Source organism: Ixodes scapularis, unplaced genomic scaffold, assembly GCF_016920785.2.
Source record: "Ixodes scapularis isolate PalLabHiFi unplaced genomic scaffold, ASM1692078v2 PGA_scaffold2__306_contigs__length_199485367, whole genome shotgun sequence".
Taxonomy (NCBI): Eukaryota; Metazoa; Arthropoda; class Arachnida; order Ixodida; family Ixodidae; genus Ixodes; species Ixodes scapularis.
Window position 1 is genome coordinate 11,068,080 of NW_024609857.1, and position 14,413 is coordinate 11,082,492.

Below are 14,413 nucleotides of genomic sequence, written 5' to 3' on the forward strand. Positions count from 1 at the left end.
GAGATCTCGGCGATCTGCTTGATTTCTTTGTCAAGCACACTGAGTTTAGAAAAACTGCCCGTTAATATTTGATCGAGATTTTTGCGATAGAAGGTAAAAAATACGAAAAATTACCAGGAATGGAAGATTGGACGTCTTTGGTTAGAGCACTTCGTCGTCGTCCTCTTTAGATAGGACGTCGCCCTAGCACGATCCCCATCAAATGTGCAGAACACTCACACAACATTCCCAAAAGCTAAGTCTGGAAAACCCAGAATCCTGAAGGTTCACCTGTTTCCCCGCATCCTCAATATAATGGTTGTTGTTGTTGTTATTTTGTTCTTTGTTATTGTTGTTATTGGTGTTCCTGTTGTTGTTTTGTTTTAATTGGAACGGACATTAAGCGGTAAAGGCACGCAGATCTCAAAGTTCATCGAGGCTCCACAGTTTGCTAGAGTACCAATAATAAATAGAAATATGATATAAAATGGCGCCTTACTTCCCAGTTGGCACTACGTATTCTACTTCAAATATTGGCTTTAATAAAATCTCTGGTTCATTCAAATTACGAACCACATACGTGCAGACTAATCCTAACAGAATAGTTGGCAGTTGTGAGCCTTTTCAAACCAAGGGTTCGCGAACACGTGGCGTGTCTCTGCTCAACTTTTCACCGTCCACACCGGTCATTGCAGCGAAGCCAGCCGACGGACACCTCTGCGAGCAGTACAACCCGTGCATGCACAAGTGCCGCAACTCCGGCACCACACTCGTCTGTGAATGCCACGAGGGATACAGGCTGGAAGAGGACAACAAGAGCTGCGCAGGTGACTTGACGAGAGAAAAAATACTGGGCCCTATAGGGCCAAAAGTAAGGCGGAGAAGGCTTATAACGTCTACAAATTTATTTATTTTTAAATATCGCAGCCCCGCTGGGGGCTCTTGCAGGGGTGGGGGAAATCGCACAAAATGCAGAACAAATGAAACAATATGCGAGATTAAAAAAAGGAGACAGCAATGAATGTAAGACATAATCATTGGTTATCAATGGCAGACATACATTCACGCAAAGGGTAGTAAACAAATATCGTCGCTCAACGAAATACAAATTTCAATTGTACGAGCAACAAAAACTCTATCTAGAAAATCTGTACGCGGATGAAAAGGTGAATTGTTTAGGTGATGAGTAAGACGCGTTTGAAAAATTTAAGTACAACTTTAATGACGCGAAACGTACAAAGTTTATGATCCAGCACGGCTCACGCCTTAGCCGAGTACACTTATATCAATCTGTACCTCTCGTAATTAAAGCTCTCTTGGCAGAACGTGTGTCTAGATGTTCCCCTTAGACACTCCCCTCGCAAAGAGGGCAGAAAGTCAAAGTATGCATTCGTACACAGCGTTGTCCTTACTATCTGCTGCTAAATGTTGGCTGAACTCTGAAGGGCGTTCTAAAGAAAATTTCACACTACGCGATACTTGCAATCCGACGTGCATGTTTATGAACATTTGTTTCGGGATTACCATATGACAGTGTCGAAGACACTAATTCGTAAGTGTTTTTCTGTAAAAACAAATTATTACTACAATATCACATCTTCTAGATGTTCACTTTCGATCTCACCCTTAAAAGAACACCGATCTGTGTTTCAAACTTCGATTCGGTTAAGGGTTACTCGGGATGTGCTGACGAAGTTCTTTTTTTACATCAATGATCCAATCGAACAACGCTGTTTCACGATTCATGAAAACACGCGCGTGACGCACTGTGTTGTGTCAAGTTTGAATGCGACGCCACAGTCGAACTTTGCTCTCACTAACTTGCTTCAGAAGTTTCGGTTTCAGTTTCGGTGGTTCTCGCTCACTTTCTTGCATCACATTTCGGGAAGAAATATCTATTTGAAGATACCGATGTACATTGAACGTCATTTTAACATCCAAGTAAAGAATAAACACAATTATTTTGTACGTCAAAACTAATGTTTATAATAGTATTACGTGCCTGTTTATAAACAAGCGAAAAAACGACGTTATCTTTTTTTTTTTTTTTTTTTTCCGCGGCTTTTGCTCTGCGTGTGGCATCAGCACAATGGCTGCTACGTCGAGCACAAAGCGAGCGTGCCGTCGGGCGAAGTTCGTCATTGACTGTGTTTACATGGATGGGACCGTAGCATATCGAATCAAGATTTAGCTTTTTTTTATTTATTTATCTATTTATTTTGTTTAATCATTCATTTACCCTCAAGGCCCCGAAGGACATTGGTAGTAGATGGGCAAAAAAGAAAAAAAGTAGGAATGACAGGGTGCGTGTTATATTGGTCCCTGTTCGATTCGATGCTCCATGATCGCATTTCAAAATACGATGAGATATAAAATAATGGATGTGTGCAGGAACAATGCGCATGACGATTCATTTGCTCAAGTGTCTCTGCTCTCATCACCTTTTTTTTCAATCTAGTCGTATTTTGACCTTCGTCATTGGTTGGAATACCTCTGCTGTTCACCGTGATTAGAGGTCTCCGTGTTCTGCAAAAAAGTTCACTCCCATGTATGTACTTTCACATGAAGTGTATAACTCTTGGGCGCCGTGGCGTGGCCGGAAACTTTTTTGGTGCGGGGGGGGGGGGGGGGGGGGGGGGGGGCGGGGGAGAGGGGGGAGGGGGGGGGGGGAGTCAAAACGCATGTGTATATTTTTATGTATATTTTTGTATATGTATATTTGGCGTAGCCAGGGGAGAGCTTATGGGGCTGAAGCCCGGTAAGCTGTCCCCCTGGCTGCGTTACTGCGTTGGGCATTTTATCATAACATATAAGTCTTTCCTAATGCAAACTCTTTTTAATGTGCCTGCAGATGTGGACGAGTGCAGTGACGGAACCCATAACTGCGACCTTATGACGCACGAGTGCATGAACAAGCCAGGAGGCTTCGGGTGCATTCCCAGGAGCGATACCGACGTTCCCAGTGTCGACAGTGAAACCCCGCAGCAGTGCGAAGCCGGATTCAAGTATAACAGTGCCATGAAGGACTGCATAGGTACGACACTGCATTCCAAACAAAACTTCTAAATGTTTTTTCTTTCTTTTCAATTAAAAAAAAAAAAAAAGAAGAAGCTCGCTTAAACAACTACCTGTAATTTTTTCCTTTGCTCAGTGTGTATTATTTTTGTGAGCTGTGACTGGGATATGTAGGGCGTATTCTTTCGCTTCTTTCTTGTGTACCTTTTTGTTCTATTGGCGTGGTCGAACTTTGTATTTATGCTTCGAAGTGTATTTACATGAGAGCCCATTGTTCATTTTTAGGCACTGTCGGCTGTTGGACTGTTGTTTTCTACGTATTTGAAGTGTTTTTTTCACTCCTACCATGTCTCCAAATTGGAGTATGTAGTATTTATAAATAAATAAAAATAAACATATGCTTGAGAGGAGAGCTAAATAAATTTGGATAGCAATCTTATTCAGCTTTAGCCGTTTCAACTTAACCACTGCGCTGGCGTTATATATATATCTACCACCAAATCTATATCAAACCTCTTATTTCAGCTTCTGAAAAAAAATTGATTCAATGATTACATTTGTTCGTTTTTGCATGTAAAAGTGCTTAACCTATTGATACGAAGGGGAAGCAAACCGTAATTGAAATTTCTGCATGGCCAAGCCGTTAACTATAACACATAATGTGATTTTTCTATATATATGAAATTGAATTTTTCTTGATAGAATCTTGAACCCAACTGTATACATGAAACTTCATCCCTGCTACAAGCTGTCCACTATAACGAATTCCGTGCGTCCTTCTAACTTGAACGGTGCCCCAGACGTGGACGAGTGTTCCGAGGGCCTGGATGACTGTGGCATGGAGCAGCAGACGTGCCTCAACACCTACGGAGGGTTCCAGTGCCTCTCCAAGGACGGCAAGGAATGCCCGGCCGGCTACAAGTGGAACGAGGACTCCTGTGCCGGTGAGTCGCATACGTCAGCACAAGTACGTTCAGGAATGTTTTTTGAAACGGTTATGATATCGCCGAGGTCTTTGTCTCCGTACTATATATGCATATTTTTTCTTTTTTTTATGTTTATGATAATAAACACAGTTCACGTGCGTAATAGCAATTACAGACGTGTAGTCTTTGATGCCTAAAATACTCTATTAGCCATTTGTAAGGTCACATTTATTCTTCCCTTATTAGCCGAAGGGATTGAATAGATATCGATGTTAAAACGGTATTTGTTAAAGAACTTGCATTGATTATATTTATTATAATGTGAACCGTACTGTTTAAGGATTCGTTTTGACGGGAGCTTCTGATACCGTATCAGACGAGAAAAAAAAAAGTGTTAAAACATCCTTGTTTGAGCTCTATATACTCTCTAATATTTTCTATGAGGTGTGTTTGCCTAAAACTGACTTCAGAAAAAACCTATGACACAAACTAGTCACTAAAATTTCAAGAAACGAGGGGAGAGTCCCGATCGGATCTTATTATAGCTTCGCATTCATGGAGGTTTCAGCATAAGCCGATAAAAACGCCGAAGTACACCAGGAAGCACGGAGCATCATCTAGTATGTGCATACATTTGTATACCTTTTAGATTGTTCAGAAACAATGGTCGAACTAGACTGATAAAAGTGGCGTTGAGCACATTTGTTCCCGTTCGAGAGGACATCGAAAATAATCACCTTGTTATCGGACACGTGGTTTCCTAAAAACTTTATTGCGAAAGGATGCTTCAGATCGCGTTTGTTTATTTTCTAGCAAATAATTCTACCCAGATGTCCACGCACACACATATAAGCGCTCACAAACTATATTAACAGGGAAGCCACTACGATAACACCCGCATGTTTTCAAGTGAGACAATCAAAAGTAACGCGCCAGCTAGATTTTACATTTTGAGTCCCCCAGCCTAACACGTATCCTTCTCTGGAACATTCAGCGGGCTGTTGTGTGGGAACTCGGCAGTCATTCGATATTGTAACCCGCCCTGTTTCCCATGACGTGCTCGCTTGTGTCTTTATGGTGTACTAATAGTAGTAGTAGTGTTGATTGTTAATTTAAGCAAAGTGTGTCCTTAACGTCGGGCTCTCAAACGTCCGCTCGTTCAGACGTAAACGAATGCGCCGAGTCGCTGCACGCGTGCGATGCAAGGTTCGAGGAAGAATGCAAGAACACGGTGGGAGGCTACGTGTGCAATCCCATGTGCTCCAAGGGTCTTCGCTACAGCCACCACTTCGAAAAGTGCCTTGGTGAGCAGAAGAGTGTGATGCATGTCAAAATGCGAGTGTGAAAATACGTATCCGTAGCCCCCTTTGATCCGAGCAACCTAACAATTTCCTCAAAATAAAACAGAACGATAGAACTGTCACTTAACCTAGAAATCAAACCACGGAATTCACACCGTCGACACAGAATCTCAATGAGCTCACTTTTTTCAACTATTATTCAGTCACTTCCAACAATAACATAAGCAGCTAACCATTACATCTCTATATCGCATGCCTCCTCTCAAGATTCAAACTAATTAAATCAGTTCAGCTTAACCGACAAAAACAATAACAAACTCATCACTTTAACTCAACTGAATTCGACATGGTACATTACCTTAAATATACTTTCGGCTGTTCTGTCGTATACGTGGTTTATCGGTTGCTCGCGAGGTTAATAAAAGTCAACAATATTGTATAAGTTTCTTTTTGCGACTCTTCTTGAATTTTCCTTATCGCGCATAGTTTCAGCGCAAACATTTTAAGACTTCAAAATATTGTAAAACTTCAGCAGATGAGATAGGTCAAAAGTCTGCAGCTCAAGGTTGGGTTTGATTGCGTCTTGTAAAATTGGGAGACAGAGGCTTATTCTAAACGTTCGTTAATGTGCTCATTAACAAAATAGTGTTTCATAGTATTCCCTAGATTCGGGGGCGTTCGCCCAGGGAACCTTTCTTGATTATCCCCATGAAAACCCTAAAACTATTATTTCAAGCCGAACAACTGCAAACCCAGAAGAATTATATACGGCGATAATTGAGTATTAATTTCTACTGATTAAAAAATCAGGAACGTGCGTTGTTCATTATTGGGGCCGACATATCTTTCCACATTGGATCACATGGACAAGCTTTGCAATACCCTGAATGTCGACCCACCATAATGAAGAACCGTAATATTCTTCATGATTGTAATAGCGTCAGACGCATAGCACGCATCTCAATTGATTTTTTTTTTCATCTTAATAACTCTTGATATTTTATTATTAAAAAACGGCGTGTCAAGCCATCTTTCATGTGGCACCGTTTTACCTATGCTGGTTGTGCTTGAGCGTATTTTTATTATCGATATTCGTTTTTCTTCTTAATTTTGTGAAGATGTTGACGAATGTCAAGAAGGAACTCACACGTGCGGTTCAGTTCAACTCTGTACGAACACGGAGGGTGGTTTCACCTGTCGAACCACTGAACAGTGCCAGAAAGGATTTCGATACAATCGAGTCACTCGCAAGTGCGAAGGTACGTATAGTAAGCTTCTTTATTTTATTGCTACTCACCTAGAATAATTAGAAATTCTCGTGGCTACTATGTAGCTACAGAAAAAACAAACATTTTCTAAGAAGCCACACAATGACAGCCAACATATCGATCTTTTTTATCTATTTTTTAAGGCGAGTGTCTTGGTAAAACAGTAGTTTTCATTTTTTCACATCCCACGATATTTAATTTTTCAGATTCTAAATCACATGACCTCCTAGACAGTAGTTTAACACATTTTATTTAGTGTTTTGTGTCCTCTAAGCTTAAGATGAGGAGTCTTTTTATGGCCACTAACAATTTAGGAAAAGCGGGATGAGGTGAGCCCTGGCCCCATAATTATCGCTCCATAGATAATGAGGTTGCGGTTCTGGCCGATATGAACACCAGAGAACAAATCACGGAACAAAAGCTTTGAATATATTAAGCCGTACCCTGTTTTTCTTCAGGTGTGCGTGACTACGGGACTATATTATTGTTTGTTTGTTTTTCTTTTGCTCGTTTAAATTCGTTGTGCTTTCCTTCTCGTCAAGAACGTGGTCCGTAATTCAGGTGAGCTGACTTTAAGAGCGAGTTCTATAGATGGTGATGCCTTGAGTCGATTATCTGGGGAGTACTACGAGCGCAATCATTCATTCGTCGCTCTCTGTAACTACTTCCAGATATCGACGAGTGTCAAGAGCGAACGCATGACTGCAACCTCCGGTCGCAGGCATGCATCAACGTCAACGGTAGCTATTCCTGCAGAAACAAAATTCGCTGCCCCGCAGGATATCGACTCGACGAAAACACGCGTTCCTGCATCGGTGAGTCTTATACTAGAAAGCCCAGAACACGTCTCCCACTGGTGTGTTTAGCGTCCCTCCCACACATCCAAAGATGTTCCCATGTGGCAACGAAAGACGTCGCAGAAGCGTGTCACGTTGTCAGATGTCGCGATCCTGGCGGTTGGGGGCTAGAAGTCCTGGTAAATAGTACGAGTAAACGCCAGTTGTCGCTGTCGTCGCGGAGTTCCAACTCCTTGCTGGGTAAGTTGCCGTAGACTGTCAACCACCACTGTTGTGACAGGTTCAGGGTCGCCGCCAGTGACACCATGGCACATCTAGGCCATCTTCGGGCGTAAATAGAGGGACCATTTTTTATGACGTCGTAAACACACCAGTCGGAGACGCCGACGATCATCACGCTACCGAAGGCACCGCTACCCACGATCTTCCTTCTTCTATCCCTCCCCAGACGTTGACGAGTGCCTCCATGGCCTTCACTCGTGCTCCTCGCGGGAATCGAAATGCGTCAACACAGTGGGCAGTTACCGTTGCATCAAGAAGTCCCGGTATTACGACTGTCCCCGAGGATTCGTCTACAGTTCTCACCTTAAAGGATGTGAAGGTCGGTCGACTAGAAACCTACTGCTGAGAGCTTGAAGTTCTACGCTGCTGTCACTGCGACTGCTGCTGCGACTGCTGCTGCGACTGCTGCTGCGACTGCTGCTGCAACTGCTGCTACGCTGTTGCGACTGCTGCTGTGCTGCTTGCTGCTGTGCTGCTGCCACTTCTGCTGTCCCTGCTGCTGCTACTGCTACACTACAGCTGCTGCTCTGAATAAGCGTGCATGCAGTGCAGAAGAACCCCCTGAACATGGAGGCTGCTGCCAATTGCAAGAGTCTGGTGCTGGGGCTTGAAGATTGAAAAGACATGCAGATTTTTGCTGGCCTCTGATAGAAGGGCTGCCCGTGAAAATATAAATTTGTCTGTTGTACAGTTTTTTTTCCTGCCATGCTATCTCACCACTGGCAGGACAACTTACCACACAGACAACTAGGTGTTAAATACTCAAACGTTGTTTCGCTGCCAAAAAAAAAAAAAACTCAGGCCTCATTTTTGAAAAACTTTTATACTCAAACGTCCTAGGTCCGGAAATATATCCTCTAATGACTAAATGAAGCAGAAATAAAGAAAGAAAACAAGAAAAAAAGGCGCGCTTTTGATTTACAATACAATAATTTTATTAATATGTTGTTCGTTTGTTTGTTTGTTGTTTGTTTTCGCAATGCAGACAGTGTCATCGTGACGAATGATTTTTTTCGTGGATGTAATTTCATAGATATTTTACATACAGTAGCTTTAGCTTTAATCCCGTGGCAGACCGGGGTTCAGTGCTTCGGACACTGCGATCACGAATAAACTCAGGATTCTTTTATTTTATTCCTGCATATAAACACACACACAGAATATGCCACTTGAAGTACTTTTTTTTTTTTACTTCAACTTACTGGTTCTGTCAGATTGAATAATCACTTGCATGCGACATTACCTTCGATATCTTAGGAATTTTTTCTCTCAAGAGCTAACAAAAACTAAAGTTTCGTTAGCTCGTCCTGTCCATTCCTTTCTTTGTCCGTGTATTTCGTTTTTGCTCGCTGCTACCAGCTTGTAATCATGAACCAACTCGCACGCACCGCTACATTGTTTTGTGTTAACCCGTCTGATTTTCGGAAAATATATACTGTCAATTACCCCTCTGTGCCGAATTTTGCGCCAGGCGAGGGTGGTGACCCTATAAAAGGGTCGTCCGGTTTTCGTCTCCAGCAATCATTCCATGGTCACTTCAAGTTCTCGATTAAATTAAATATCTCCGCCGAGCTCTAAAGCCACGACTCCTTTCGACAAATTAATATTTAGAAAGATTGCAATCCATCGCCCTTCGCACGCTTGTTGGTGAATGCTTCCGCTGCGAACGTATAGAGATGTTTACACGACGACGAAGAGATAGAACATGCATATGTAATCGCTTACGTATGTTTGACTCAAATATTCTTTGCCTTTCTGTAGCCTTTTATGCAACTCAGTAGTGAAATTAGTCAAGACTCAAAAGTCGCACAAAACCAATTAGCTTCTTCGCAAATAGCATAGCACACTCCTATTTGCAACCATTAAAACAAGTTTGAAAACATTTCGTAGTTAAAAATAGCGCTCATATCGAGGAATGCTACCGGAAGGAAAAATGCATAGCAGTATATCGTCATTTCTCGGAATTCGGCCTCTGGTAATAAAAATAAAAAAACTAAGTGCATCACGTTTCTACCGTCCCGATTGATATATTGCCGCGCGCAGACTTGCAGAAGGTTCTCGTTTATTCTTGCTGCGAACATAACTTCTATCGTTTTTGTTGTTCTAGAAAGTGCGTGTTCATTCTCGCCCCAAGCGCGCTACGCTCGAACGTTCCCCGCCGAATCTTCGAGATAGTGACTCATTCTAGATAAGAGGCCGCCCGCGACCTTGTCGAGTCAGTCTCGCCCCAGCGTTCGACTCTGCTGTCACGCCGACTTCGACGCCCGCGACGCCCTGTTATTACCTTTTGTACCCTTTTTTATTTTTGGCACAAGTTCGCCACATTAAACGTTTATTCCTTCTTGTTTATTTATTGTTTTTGGTCACCACCCGTGACATTTTGGTGGAGGTGCTGGGTAAACGTATGCCCCTGCCGCGTACCCCTCCGAGGGACCGCAGTGCAAGTCCGACGCCAAGCCCACGAAGAACCAACGAAGGCACTACCGAGATCCGGTTCAGTCGTCGCACCCAAGGCCTACACCCGGAATTCGGACTTCTGCCGCCCAGGACCAAGCAGCCAACGAAGCCGACGATGGCCAACCAGCAGCCAACGAAGCCAGACGATGGCACAACGGATGGACTGCGGTGCAGTGCCTCCAGAACCTCTACTTTTCGCTGGAGGGTACTGCGAGGTATTGGTTCGAGAATCACGAGGCTTCGCTTACGTCGTGGGACATCTGTGTGGCCGAGTTGCAGCAGCCGTCCGCCAACCCTTTCCATCGCCGAGGCTGTCCGAGAAGAAGTGCATCGGGCGCTCCAACCAGAGGTTCCCGTCACCACGGTGGCACCGGAGGAACCGACGTTGAGCTACGCCGCGATGGCCCGACGACCGCCGCAAGCTCCCCGTCAAGCCACGTCGCCACCCCGAAGAGACGCCCCAACGCCGCAGTACCCCCGACGACAGGAAGATGAGGCGCACCCAGAGCAACCTGCGCCGAGGAAGACAGACGTCTGGAGGACGGCCGACCGACGCCCGCTGTGTTACCACTGCGGGGAAGCTGACCATGTGTACCGCCGATGCCCATACCGACGACTCGGGCTGCGCGGGTTCCACCCGAACAACCCGCGACCCCGTTATGGTGAACGCCCTCGGGAAATCGACGAGTACCTGCGACGACCTCAGTCCCCCGAGCCTGCGTTCCGCCGAGAGTTCCGGTCACCTTCGCCACGACGTCCAGCTTCGCCGATGCACCGACCCAGACGTGAAAGCCTGTCGCCCCTCGCTCCACGCCGGGGAAACTAGGCGCGGCAACCCCTGGAGGTGGAGTTGCCGAAGACGACCGACGCCAAGATCCTCCACGAACGTCGGAGGGCCCCCACTCGAACGCTACCAGAGACCGAAACGACGCCCCTGCAGCGGTGTCCAATAACCTGAATGTCGTCATTGACGGCCACGACGCATCAGCACTCGTGGACACCGGAGCAGACTACTCGGTCTTGAGTGGAAGGCTCTCCCGCCGCCTTCGCAAAGTCATGACGCCGTGGGATGGACCCCAAATACGAACCGCAGGAGGACATCTCATCACACCCGTCGGAAGGTGCACTGCTCGCGTCGAGATTCACGGCGAGACGTGTCCGGTAAAGTTCGTCGTTCTACAAGACTGTTCCAGAGATGTCATTCTTGGCATGGACTTTCTGTGCGAATTCGGCGCCGTCATCGACCTGGGTGAGAACAGACTGACGCTGCGGAAGCCTGTTCCGCCTTCAGAGAAACCCCAAACAGGGTCAGCCGCCGTCCGAGTCGCCACCGACCACGTGAATCTGCCGCCGCGATCAAGTATTGTCGTACCCGTCGTGGCAGATACAGCTACCTGCGGCGAAGTTGTCCTAGAAGGTAACCTTCAATTGCTCTTGGGAAGAGGAATAGGCGTCGCAAGAGGGGTAGCAGAACTCCAGAATGGCCGCACTGTGGTCCTCCTGACGAACTTCCGAAACGAAGCACAACACCTCACGAAAGGGGCAGCCGTTGGCCACGTCGAGGAACTCCGAAACTCCGCGGAAATCGCCGCCATTGCTGACGAATCCTCGCCACCTCAGCAAGACAGTACGTTGCCAGCGCAGCTCGACATTGACCCTAAACTTCCGGGCCCGAAACGACGTCAGCTGATTAACCTCCTCGCCGAATACCGCGACTGCTTTGCGACGTCGTCGAAGGTGCGCCAAACCGCCGTTGCGAAGCACCGCATCGTTACCGAGGACGACGCGCGCCCTGTGCACCGATCTCCATACAGAGTGTCCGTCAAAGAAAGGCAGGTGATCCAGGAGCAAGTTCAAGAGATGCTGAACGACGACATAATTCAACCCTCAAGCAGTCCTTGGGCCTCCCCAGTCGTACTGGTTAAGAAGAAAGATGGGACGCTTAGGTTCTGCGTGGACTACCGGCAGCTGAACGCAGTGACGAAGAAAGACGTCTATCCACTCCCCCGCATCGACGACACGTTAGACCGGCTGCGCAATTCTCGATACTTTTCATCGATGGACCTGAAGAGCGGCTACTGGCAGATCGAAGTCGACGAACGGGACCGAGAGAAGACAGCCTTTGTCACACCGGATGGGCTGTACGAGTTTAAGGTGATGCCCATCGGACTATGCACGGCGCCAGCAACTTTCCAGCGTGTCATGGACACCGTACTGGCAGGACTGAAGTGGCAGAGCTGTCTCGTCTACCTCGACGACGTCGTAGTGTTTTCCGGCGACTTCGATGAGCACTTGCGACGACTCCGAGCTGTTCTCCACGCCATACGGACCGCCGGACTCACCCTCAAGCCGTCAAAGTGTCGGTTCGCCTATGACGAACTGAAGTTCCTAGGTCACGTGGTTAGTAACGAAGGCATTCGTCCAGACCCAGAGAAGACTCGCGCCGTCGCAGCATTTCCAGCACCAAGAGACAAGAAGGCCGTGCGAAGGTTCCTTGGGCTATGTGCCTACTATCGGCGCTTCGTTCGAGATTTCGCAAAACTTTCCGCACCGCTCACAAACCTCACGAAGGACGCCGAGAAGATCGAATGGGCCAAGGAGCAGCAGCAGGCATTCGACGAGCTGAAGCGACGACTGCAGACTCCTCCTGTCCTTGGACATTTCGACCAGGATGCGGAAACCGAGATTCACACGGATGCAAGTAACGCAGGACTTGGCGCGGTACTGGTTCAAGTACAAGAGGGCACCGAACGAGTCATCGCCTACGCAAGTCGGACATTGTCCAAGGCGGAGCGAAATTACTCCACGACTGAAAAAGAATGCCTTGCGGTCGTCTGGGCGATCACGAAGTTTCGTCCGTACTTATACGGAAGCCCGTTCCGCGTAGTCACGGACCACCATTCGCTCTGCTGGCTTGCGAACATCAAGGACCCGTCAGGACGCCTTGCGCGATGGAGTCTCCGACTACAAGAGTTCAACATGACCGTAGTCTACAAGTCAGGCCGCAAGCACAGCGACGCGGACTGCCTGTCCAGAGCTCCCATCGAAACACCTTCCGACAGCAGCGACGACGATAACGACAAGTGTTTCCTGGGCGCAGTGAACACCGACGACATGGCCCGACGTCAACGAGACGATCCTGAGCTGCGCGCACTAATAGAGCACCTGGAAGGGCGTGGGAGTGTCATACCACGTGTTTTTTCACGAGCCCTGCCGACCTTCGCCATTAGACAAGGAGTTCTCTACAAAGAAAACTTCGGCAACAACAACTCGATGTGGCTGCTGGTAATCCCGACCGACCTTCGAGAGGAGATCTTCCAAGCCTGTCACGACGACCCGACGTCCGGACACCTCGGTTACAGCCGGACACTGGCCCGTATTCGTGAAAAGTATTACTGGCCCAAGCTCCCCAAAACGGTCCACCTATACACACGATCATGCCATGAATGCCAGCGACGAAAGAAACCTCCAACGAGGCCGGCCGGACTCCTGCAGTCAATTCCTCCGCCAACGGCATAACGGCACCCTTCCAACAGATCGGAATGGATCTACTTGGCCCTTTTCCACCGTCGACGTCGGGAAATCGCTGGATCATCGTCGCCACAGATTATCTCACGCGGTACGCCGAAACGAAAGCCCTTCCTTCCGGAACTGCTGTGGAAGTTGCCAAGTTTTTCATTGAATCCATCGTCCTCCGGCACGGCGCTCCCGAAGTCCTGATCTCAGACCGTGGATCCTCGTTCATGGCGTACCACCCTCAGACCAACGGGCTGGCGGAAAGACTCAACAAGACCATCGCCGACATGATTTGCATGTACGTCGACGTGGAGCACAAGACATGGGACGAGGTGTTGCCGTACGTCACCTTTGCCTACAATACGGCCCTGCAAGAAACCACCGGGGTTACACCCTTTCGACTGGTTCATGGTCGCAAAGTGACGACAATGCTGGACGCAATGTTACCCCACGAACCGGCTGTCGACGGAAGCGACGACGCCCAGGTGGTTGCCCAACGGGCAGAAGAAGTCCGTCAGCTCGCCAGACTCCGGATTCAAGCCCAACAACGTATCGACACTGGCCGCTACAACCTTCGTCGCCGGGACGTCCACTTCCAGCCGGGAGACAGGGTGTGGGTCTGGACACCGATCCGCCGCCGTGGTCTCAGCGAGAAGCTCCTGAAGCGCTACTTTGGACCCTACAAAGTGCTTCGTCGACTCGGGGATCTGAACTACGAGGTGATGCCCGATGGAACACGGACTTCATCACGCCGCCCTCCAAGACCAGAAGTCGTCGACGTCGTGCGCATGAAGCCGTACTACGCTCGATAGGAATGTGGACCTTATGTGTTCCAAATGACTCTTTAGTTTACCGTTATTTCTGTTTGCTTT

At 47.3% G+C, this 14,413-nt stretch overlaps 1 protein-coding gene across 4 annotated transcripts in view; it reads left to right on the forward strand.

Moving 5' to 3' along the window:
• LOC8042625 (fibulin-1) overlaps positions 1-14,413 on the forward strand; it is a 71,756-nt gene that overhangs the window by 32,906 nt on the left and 24,437 nt on the right. For 2 of the 4 annotated variants that reach the window (XM_029995706.4, XM_042291697.1), the window contains exons 5-11: positions 675-806; positions 2,831-3,013; positions 3,795-3,938; positions 5,084-5,224; positions 6,340-6,480; positions 7,161-7,304; positions 7,735-7,887. In XM_029995706.4, the coding sequence (XP_029851566.2) occupies positions 675-806; positions 2,831-3,013; positions 3,795-3,938; positions 5,084-5,224; positions 6,340-6,480; positions 7,161-7,304; positions 7,735-7,887 (1,038 nt within the window). The remainder of the gene's footprint in view (positions 1-674; positions 807-2,830; positions 3,014-3,794; positions 3,939-5,083; positions 5,225-6,339; positions 6,481-7,160; positions 7,305-7,734; positions 7,888-14,413) is intronic. The other 2 variants (XM_029995707.4, XM_029995708.4) reach the window with 2 other exon arrangements.